Source organism: Numenius arquata, chromosome 9, assembly GCF_964106895.1.
Source record: "Numenius arquata chromosome 9, bNumArq3.hap1.1, whole genome shotgun sequence".
NCBI classification, from domain to species: Eukaryota; Metazoa; Chordata; class Aves; order Charadriiformes; family Scolopacidae; genus Numenius; species Numenius arquata.
The window spans coordinates 11,338,512-11,348,895 of NC_133584.1; the positions used below are offsets into that span (position 1 = coordinate 11,338,512).

The following is a 10,384-nucleotide window of genomic DNA, read 5'->3' on the forward strand; positions in this document are numbered from 1 at the left end:
ATATTTTGGGGGTAAAATTTGTTATCAGGGCTTTTAAACATGCCAGCGACTGCACACATACCACAAGCCTTGGTAAAACTGTTCCAATGGTCATTCACCCTCACTGCTAAATTGTGCTGTATTTCAAGCCTGGATTTGTTTAGCCTCAAATGCGTTATATCATAATCCGCTCAGCTGAGTAGCCTATTATTGAACATCTGTTCCCCATGTAGGCAATTTACTGAAAGCTCCCTTCCCCCAAGCATCTCTTTGATAAGTAAAGCAGGGTTCCTCAAATCATTCACTCACGATCCCAGCGTTTTAATCTTCCTTGTGGCCGTCCTCTGAGTATTCATCAATTCATCACCATCCACCCCGAACAGAGGGCATCACCACAGGATACAATACTCCAGAAGCTGCTGCTGCTGCCGTGCCAAAGGCACACGCAGTCCATACTCCATCTTCCAATTCCCATGCTCATACATTACCCTTTTGGCCACATTTCACAGGAGGGGGATGTTCAGCTGATTAATCCATCAAAAGCGCACAACTTTTTTCCAAGCTGTTGCTTCCCACACGGGGTTCCTCCCACTGCTAGCATGGCTCTATGCTGGCCCGATAAATGGATTTTGTTTTGCCTGCTCCCAGTCCACCAAGTGATCCAGACGGCTGCCAGTAACTGCCCCCATTATTCAATACTCCCTGCGGTTTTCAAGTCATCCAAAAAAACTTTCAATCCTACTTGTATGTTTTCTTCCTGACAATTGACAAAAGTATTAAACAGCACAGGGTCAGAACACAACACCACAGGAACCAGACACACCTGTTGGTAACAATTCTCAATTGATTGCTGCATTTAATTAGTTCAGCTAAACAGCTTTTAAACCATTACACACGTGCTGTGATTTTATTACGCTAACACACTTGCATCCCTACTCACACTTTTATCATCAAACTCCAAAGAAACTGACACTAAGGGAGCTCAACAGGACCTTTGTTGCATTATTTGATGACAAGTCACAATAAAGGAAAAATTTAAAATTCATTAAAAAATTAATTCAGTTCTTCAGCTTATTATTTTCCTGGGACCAACATCACACCGACAAGCAGTTACCTGAGCTACATAATGGGGGCCTAACTTCAGAGATTGGAGCTAAAGAAAAGAAAAAAAAACACAGGTTTGAGGTGTTTTTTTGGTTTGGTTTTTTGTTTTTTAAATAGCGGGTTAACAGCAACAAGTGTTTCCACTGATGAATATTTTCACATGAGCACTGGCAGGTGAAGGAAGCTACTTCATGGAGATTAGAGCTTTGCCACCAAATGCAAGGGCTCCTGCTGCAGAGCTCAGTGCCACTGCACCACGGTGAGCTGAGGGCTCTGGTACCCGGCATGGAAGACGCTTATTAGATCACATACAAAACCCACAGTCCCTGCAAGGGCAGGATCTCATCTCTCCAAGAGAGGATACATCAGATGTTAACTCACATACCATAGCTGATGCTAGCCAAAAACACGAGTTGCACAAGATTCAGGAATGCAACATTTTTTTCTATCAAAAGCAAGAGAGAAATTTATGTTTGTGATGACGCTGCTAAACCATTAGAGAAAGGAGCATTCTATTTTTCATGTGCTTCTCAGATGGGGCCATACAGTAAATCCAGTTTTGCCTCCTCTCCCATATCTTATTACTATGATTAACGTCATCTAAGGAACATTACATTGGACCTGGCAAGATTAGCTACATTTTAAAGATTTCCACAGCAACCAACATTCTCCATTTATTGAGCTGATTCTGTGGCCTTTACTAGATCACTGGCTCATATTTGTTGGTGCCAGATAGGGAGATAACAGCATTCTTAAGCACTGAATTTCACCACACAAGAACTGGAAGGCTCACCACTGAAAAGTAGCATTATCTTAAATTTGTCTTACAAGAAGGGAAAAGCAGAACCTGTGGTTCTTCCTCCAAAGTTCCCCCAGAGAAACAAAGGCAAATACAAAATTTACTGCAGTGTACAATGGAAAGACAAAACCCCTAAGATTTTGCCATCTTGTTAAGGCTGGTATTTCTTGACCAGCTGCGCCCCATCAAACATGCAGGAAAGCCATTCCAGGACATTTCCTTTGCCTATCCTGAACCTTTTAAATGTCAGGGTTGCAGCCACAAACACAACATCACCATCCAACAGCAACAACTGTTTTTAAAGCTATGATGCTAAACACCAGCCTGCTTGCCAGCGACACTCCTCCATGGAAGCCACCCAAGTTGGTTAAGTATCACAGGCTGGGCATATAAATGCCAAGCGTCAGACAGATGATAAATCGGAAAGGACCGTGGAAATCTTATGCTGTTTCAAATGAGGCATGTTGTTACCCAGGAATTGTCTGTTTCTACTCAGGGGGCATGCTGACCCTGACAGATGGGCAAGATAGATACCTCCATCACATCCTAAACCCGTGAAGCTTTTAGAGAGAGGAGCCTCAGGAGGCTACCTAGCAAAGCCGGTGGTGGTGTTCTTCCCGAGGAAGACGTCTGCAGATACAGAGTGAGGCTGTATATCCAGCCCTGCAAAATCTAAACCTATTTCATAGCAATCAGCCTTCACAAGCACCCTGATCCACCCATGACTTCAGCACCAATAAAGCCACCATGCTCCCAGGTACTCTTGCTCCCGTGATCCTCTGAAATTAAGTGAGGCCAGGAGATGGTGTTCCCAAAGACCATGCTGCATCCCACATTTGGAGGACATTTCTCTTCTGCAGATGTCTGGTTTTTAGGCTTTCCAGCAGACTCAGGAATGTGCTATCAAACAGCGACGTTCCCTCAAAAACAGGCTAAGAGGTGCACATACTCAAAAACTAAACAAAACTGTGCTGTCCTGAATGAAACACACAGCTTGGTCTAAACTACTTACTGATAAATCAATGCATCACAGATATTTAAGATGAAGTTCCGCCTATCAGCCATGCAACTCTCAACTACTAGCATGTGACAGACAGATGCCGCAGAAAGAGTCAGTACTTCTGTCCTCAAGGAAAAGGGGGCTTTAAGCCCTTCTATGACAGAAACATCAGACAGTCTGAAAAGAGATTTTGATGACTAACTCTGGATTGAAGTGGCGAAACTCTTAGAGCCTTTGATCAAAACCAGAAAACAACCCACAGGACTTCATAAGATACTTTCTCTTAAGGAAGTTTAACGGAATTTTAGCACCCAAAGGACTTATAGGATTGGAGATTTAGGGGGAAAATATCAGCAGAGAAATTGTATTAGATGAAAAACTTCAAGCATCACAATTTAAAGTGGCATTTTATGATTATTTTCTGTCCTATTGGGGTTTGTTTGAGAAGAAACTTCAAAACAGGAAGCTTTATGGCAATTCTCCTCACTGAAGTGAGAGCTGCACAGAAAAGAGCAACAATCTGTGGAATCTATATGCAGCTTCGTCTTCCCAAATCCAAGAGTCCTGAATCCGTAGAGTGACTCCAACGTGCAGCTTCATGACTACATCACATGTTTCAGACAAGGGACAATGGAGTTTTGTTCACACTCAGCTCTCTCAACTGCAAAGTTTCCAATACTTAGGAAAAGCAGTTACTATATGGAACACCAGAAAAGATTGCTGCGGTCAGTCTCCTAATCAGCTGCTATGAAATTATTTCTATCCCCCAAGCCTTGTCTCGGGACCTTATGGTGCAGAATGACAAAGGCAACCCTCAGTGCTTCTAATGGACACTAACTCATGATCAGCAGTGAGCTCCCAGGGCTCAGCAGCACTTGCCTGGGGCTCCACAAACCACTCTGCTTTCCCCCAGGCCACAGGAACTGCTGCTCCTCTGGAAGGACATTAAGAAGGACCAGCCCCTCGTTGCCCACAGCCTGCCTCAGAGCACTTGAAGGGTGTTCTCAGCCTTCCATGTTTGCCTTCAATTTTAGTAGTCAGTTTTAGGGTCATTGCAAACCTCACCTTGCCTAAGCCTGAGCTGAAGAGCTGTTAAGAAGAGGACAATGAAACAAAGTGATATAAAGAGAGATGCTTGGCTTTGAGATTAGCTCAAAGAGCCTTTTGGAAAGCATGCAACAGCCTGAACAGAGTTAATTTGTAAGGAAATGTCACCACTGAAAAGATGATATGCCTCACTGCTATGACAGAAGCAATTCTTGCCATCACAGTTTCACAAGCCTTGATTTAAACTGATCAAACCAGACACCTGCCTTTGCAAAGCAGTATGACTTACATCAGCATCAAGAGAGAAAGACAAGCTTTGAAGTGAGAAAATATTAATCTGGGACTGTGATGTGTGAGATCTTATACCTAAGCACTTGCATATTGTAAAACCTTCATTTCACTTAAACAAAGAGTGCTAAAAAATACTCAAACTGAACTGCAGAAAAGACATATCTCTGAATCAAGTTACATACATTTTTTTTCCAATTTCTTTCCTCCCCAAGAAACCTTTTTCGTGTCCCTGCAAGTGTTCTAGAGAGTAACCAGCCTCAGCCACACAGGAGGGTGGCTGGGGAGGCATGCAGGGGGAGGAAGAGGAAGGGTGTCACTGTTAAACAAATAATTTTCCAATAATCTTCCCCACAGTGTGAGTTTTCCACCCGGGAGGTCAAACATGAGGGTCAACATTTTCTGCTCGAGGTCCTTACACTAAACAAACATCTAGTTTTCAAAGGGTTTGCGCAACCCCACTCCCAACTAGAGCAGGAGGCAACTGCAGGTGCTTGCTTTTGAAAGAAAGTATATTTTTATTTTAGACTAAAATCCATGTAGGCACCTATCGTTTTCATGGCTATGAACTGTAAGCCTTTTAGACTTTCCATCTCTGTTAGCTGCTCTTCCTTACTTTCCAAAAGCCGAAGGGTAAAAGGTAGCAAAGTCTATTATAACAGGCCAGCATAATAAATAGTGTTACAATGAAGCATGAAAAAAAACCCCACCTCCCAAAAATCAAGCTCATTGACAAATTTTAGTGTAACCTTCTTGCATTAAATCTCTATGATCTGTCTTGCAAGAACTCATGAAAGTTTATCAGCCTTAGCACATAATCTACTGTCACAGCCTCAAAAATACCACAAACCTTGTAAAAAGCCTATTACTTGCTACTCTTGAATGATAGGGCATAGTTTTGTAAGATTGATCAAATTAAACATTTACTTGAATTCCAATCCAAGAGTCATGATAGGCCTCAGGTCCGTCCTGCTCATCTGAGAAATCGATCTCTTTTCTGCTTGTTACGGAGAATTTAATACAATGACATTTATGAGTTCCTCCAGTAGTAGCTTATAAGATCAGGCTATCCAAGTATTTCACCATGAAGAACATGCAGAGGAAGCTTTAACCCATTACACTGAGAGATCAAATTTAAACCACCTGGTTTTGGTTGCATGTTGATGCTGTGTTGTGGGTGTTTGTTGTTTGGTTTTTTTTTAATATAATGTCCTGGTTGCAGCTGGGACAGAGTAAATTTCTTTTTTCTAGTGATTGCTGTGTTTCAGATTTGGTATGAAAGGAAGATCTGTAATGCATATTGTTTGAATTGTTGCCAGGTGATGTTTATATTTTTCAAGGACCTTTTTCAGCTTCCCATAGAAGCTCAGAAGGAGCACAGACAGAATGATGGAATGGCCAATGGAATATTCTGTACCATAGATGTCATGGTCAGTATAGAAATGGGGTTGGGAGGGGGTACTCACGATCACTGCTCAGGACAGTGCCGACTCACCAATTTACAGAGTTGTAGGAGTGACTTGTGTCTCTTGCCATTATTATTATTATTCCTTTTCTGTTATTGTCCTATTAAACTGTCCTTACCTCAACCCAGAAGTTTTTTTTCCCTTTCCTTTCCCCCTTCTCTCTTCCCTTCTGGGGGAAGGAGGAGAACTGCACAAGTGGCTGCATTGTCCTAGCTGCCAGACGGAGTTAAACCACAACATAAAGAATGTTATTTATCTCCATAAGCGAGCTTTTTGCCTTCAACATCGCATTTAAGAGACACATTCACTTTACTACTACAAGATGTGGTCTCTTAGTTACTAGCAGCAAAATTTACTGGAGTCAACACTCCGTATCAGGAATTAGATATTATACAGGCATCTTAGCCCCGGAGTATTACATGGACTTGGACCCTCCGCAAAGGCAAACCAGCACTCCAGATCCAAAGAGGCAATGCAGAGGAAAGCATGACTCTGCCCTGAGTCAGCTCAGATCCAGCAGCCTTATTAATTTGGACTCTACACCACAGAAATTGGGCTCTCCTAGTCTTGAGCTGATCCTGGAAGCAGCCAGCCACATTCGCAGATCCCAGGCCAGGGGATTAGGTCCTGCCAGCACCAAGCTGGCTCCACATGAAGCCATTTGCACATGCTGGATGACTTACTTGTAAAACAGGACAAAGCCACCCACAGGTAACTAAGAGCTGACTAACTTGGACCGAGTAGAACTGGCTTATGTTAACTCACTCATGACTAAAACATCACATTCAATTCCACAGTAATTGTAGCAAATGGACCAAACAGTTCATTAGTGTGAACTCACCTTGGACTTGACCAGGAGACAAGTGACTGTATTTCCTGGCATTTATTACCAGCACATCCTCACTAAACTGCTCAGTCAACAAGTGTCCAGCTGCTGTATCTGTGTTGGCAGGACACCTGCCTCGTTTCTTATGTTTCTTCCTCCACATCTCCTCCTCGTCCTTTTCATCAGAACCAGAAGACTTCTGCAGAGCTGCACGGTGTCTCAGGCTGTTTGATACTCTCCCACCCAGGGTATCACTCATATTTAATAAGTCAGCTGCAGCTCCACGCTGATGTACATAGTAGTCTTCCTCCACCTCCAAGTCTCCTTCTGGGCTAATGATGGCATGTTTTTTATGAGGACATCTGTTCAGAGCGGTTTGGGGTTTATCGTTTTCAAATCCTCCAGGCATGGGCTGTTCCAGGTGAGATGTTCTGACCGGTGAATAGCTGTGCACATTCAACCCATTCCTGGCTGGATTATCCTTCCCCAGGCCTCTCCTCAGGGGCGGATCCAGATCTGAGCTGGGGTCATTGGAGGTGCTCTCTTCCAGCTGCATCTTCTGTGCAATGTGATTCAAGTAGGACCGGAATCGGCCACTGTGGTGCTTTTGCACAAGCCTCGCATAAGCGTTCTTCTGGGGGGCAGCGGGCTTGCTCACACCCTCTTTGGCACCTTGGGCAGAAGTAGTACTTCTCACATACCCCAGCTGATCCATAGTGCAGTAAAAGGCCCAGACTTCAAAGAGTTACAAATAGACACAGGGGAAAAAAGGGTTATTTTCTTGAAATAAAGTGTCAAATAATTGATTATGTTAAAAGACACTAAAAAAACAGTACTAAATGAGAATGTATTTACCTTTACAGAAATTCTGGGTTGGTAAGTCAATCCACTGGGGGGAAGGGGTTTCACGATGTATTCAACATCCGCCCTGCACCACATATCCCCGTCAGTGACCTAGGAGTGACCAGGGCCCGTTAGCCATACCAACCCATATGCCACACAAAATGGGGATTTTTGTCCTGACGCTGACACTCCAAACGTAAGGGATTCCTTTAATCCACTCTTCCTTGCCTTTGAAAAAGCCAAGCAAATTAAGGCTGTAACTGACAGACTGCATCAGATGCATCAGTTTAGCCATTATCGGGAGTGAAATCTTGTCATGTCCAACCTCGAGTCTTCACAAATAACTGCATCCTTACTGAAGCGCTTCAACATTGCGCCAAAAAGCATACATTGCCTGTTACCTCCCAACACCAGTGACTGACGCTTCTGGATTACACAGGACACTTGCTTCAAATACAAAGACTAACGATTTCAGCTTGTCTTTCTGGCCATAAACTCACTCCCTGTGCAACTGACATACAATAATTTCCCCAGCACAACTAACCGTCTCGCAGGAGCTCCTAATTCTTAGTGATTGAAACACACTGGCTGCCACTCCATCCAGCCCCAGTTTCTGTAGATGGTATATGCCTCCACCTTCGCAGCACAACTTAAGTGGAACTTAAGTAAATGAAGCATCTTTCAATCCTGTTTCAGCTGTTCTATCTTTTAAGTTTTTGGAGCGAAACAATCTAGTAAATTGTCCTCAGCTACAATTAAGGTAAAGTATAGGTACGTACAGGACATAGCAATGATTTTTGCTGTATCCAACACCAGAGAGGAAAATTAAAATATATTCATAATGGAGCCCAGTGCAACTGCTGTCTTCTGAGGGTTTTCATAAAAATGCCTCTTTTTTCCTTCAAGACGTATTTGAAACTGAACAGCTGAACTTCACCCCCAGATGGTATGTTGAGAACTTCAGGATTCACCCTCGTTTCTTCTATGCCAGAACTGAGGGGCACTGGACTCTAAGCTAAAATAAATGATACTGTCCATTAAACCTCCCTCTCTTCACTTCTCTAAGCACAGGGGTGTTGGCAGGACTGAATACAGACCTCAGCAGAAGAGAAATTTATATTCCCTTCCCTACTCCCACCATGCTTGGAATTTTTCCTTCGCCCTCACCCAGACTTCTTCTCCCTTTTTCTACAGTCACACAGAGGACAAGCACCCAGGCAGCCTCCTCCACGCACACACTGCCTGGGAACCAGGCATCACCCAGCAAGGACCAAGGACTGCAGCGCTGACTCCTCCTCAGAGTGCCTGCTCTGGCCCTTTCAGAGAAACAACACGTGTTGCAGCGAGATTTACTTAAGTAATTGAGCACGGATGTGAATAGGCTTCACAATACAAAGCAAAAATTAAAAATCCCTGAATAAATAGGAAAAATTCTTTGTGTGGTTTGTGATTCTCGTTCCTAAGATTTTCCATTGATGCTGGCCAATTGCTAAACTTTTCTAATAGAATGACCTGCTACAGAGCTATTACAAAACCCTCACGCGGGTAGGTCTACAGCAAGCTTTCTTTTAACGACACTTTCTCCCGGTTGCCAGTTCAATAGAAGTAGATAACGTTTATAAAAGCCAGCAAGACTCCTCTCCAAACACTGGTTCCGGAATACAAGAGTTTGCCATCTTTATTTACAAGCAAAGAATAAACATTTGCACCTCGCCTCCACTGTAATTTCTGCAACTTTAATCAAGTTAGCAGCTAGCAACTGAAGCACTGACGAAAAAGGGCTTACGAGCCCCCAAACGTTACAATTTCATTATAAGTTCTCCATGGACAACTAGGAATCAACAGCTCCCTGGCAGCCAGGGAGCAGAGGGAAGGCAGAGGTGGGTACGGGGTACACCCCACTGCCCCGCTCAGAGACAGGACAGCCACGAGGATAGGTGAAATGCCGGGAAGGAAGGAAGCAAGCGCCGGGGAAAGGTGCTGGCTTAGCCGGGCCCAAGATGAAAACTGCCCCTGTTATTCCACCTGGCTCTTTTGGAAGAGCTGCACCGGCCTTCACCACCCGCCTGTCACCACGCTGGACATCACACTCTGGGGTGCCCAAGCGCCCCAGCCAGCGCGCGGCAGGAGGATGAGCGCACCCGCTCCAGGACCCGGAGCACGGCCTGGATCGGGGCCGCAGGGCAGTCCCCGCACCCCCGGCACCGGGGGCGGCCCCTCGTCCGTCGCCTCCCCTGCCCAGAGCGCCCCCGACCCCCTCGGGAACGCACTCCGGGTTACCACCGCCCTCCTGCGGGGGCCGAAGCAGGAGCTGACGGGTAGAACGAGCCCCTCGCCCCGGGACGAGCCAGCAAACCGCCGGGCCCGCCCCCCCGTCACGGCGGCGGTGCCGCCACGGGGCTGACAGGGCCTGAGCGCCGCCGAGACCGGCTGGGGAGCCTCTCCCGCCCCCCCCAGGAGATGAACCCACAGAGGGGACACCGCACCTAACCCAGTTCCACCACTCACCGGCCCAACCGCTCCCCCCGCCGCGCCGCCCCGCTCCGCGCCGTTTAAATGTCCCAGCGCCCCCACCGTCCGCTTCCGGGTCAGAGGCGGCCTACGGGCCGCGGCAGGGCCCAGAAGGCCTCAGGCGCGAAGCGCTGGCTCTTCCGCCCTCTGCGACGGGTCGGGACAGCCCCGGGGTCGGGGCAGGAGCCCCGGGCGGCCTCCAGTGACACGGGGCGAGCCGCCAGCCCCTGGGTCCCTTTGTGCAGCACCGGGCTCTGTGAGGGAGGCACCGTGGTGGGGGCGGGCAGGGTGGCCCGGGAGGGGATAGGGTGGCAGGCAGGGCCCGTGGGTCTCCACAGCCTGCCAAGAGAAGGGGAGCCTCCAGGTAGCTGAGCCTGGGCCCCCCGCCTCACTCAGTCATGGCGGGTGAGGGTGGGGGGCCACCCAGGCTAGGGCTTCTCCTGCAGGAGGCAGAGCTGGGGCATCTCTTGGGCTTAGTGATCATGAAATGGTTAAGTTTTCCATTCATAGTGAGGTAAGGG

The 10,384-nt window shown here is 46.5% G+C and overlaps 1 protein-coding gene across 1 annotated transcript in view; it reads right to left on the reverse strand.

Annotated features, from left to right (window-relative positions):
* Nucleotides 1-9,924, reverse strand: part of DIS3L2 (DIS3 like 3'-5' exoribonuclease 2) — a 197,117-nt gene extending 187,193 nt beyond the window's left edge. The window contains exons 1-3 of the mRNA XM_074153228.1: nucleotides 9,861-9,924; nucleotides 7,365-7,463; nucleotides 6,525-7,244 (exon numbers count right to left, since the gene is read on the reverse strand). Of these exons, the coding sequence (XP_074009329.1) occupies nucleotides 6,525-7,224 (700 nt within the window). The 5' untranslated portion in view covers nucleotides 7,225-7,244; nucleotides 7,365-7,463; nucleotides 9,861-9,924. The remainder of the gene's footprint in view (nucleotides 1-6,524; nucleotides 7,245-7,364; nucleotides 7,464-9,860) is intronic.
* Between the last annotated feature and the right edge of the window lie 460 nt (nucleotides 9,925-10,384).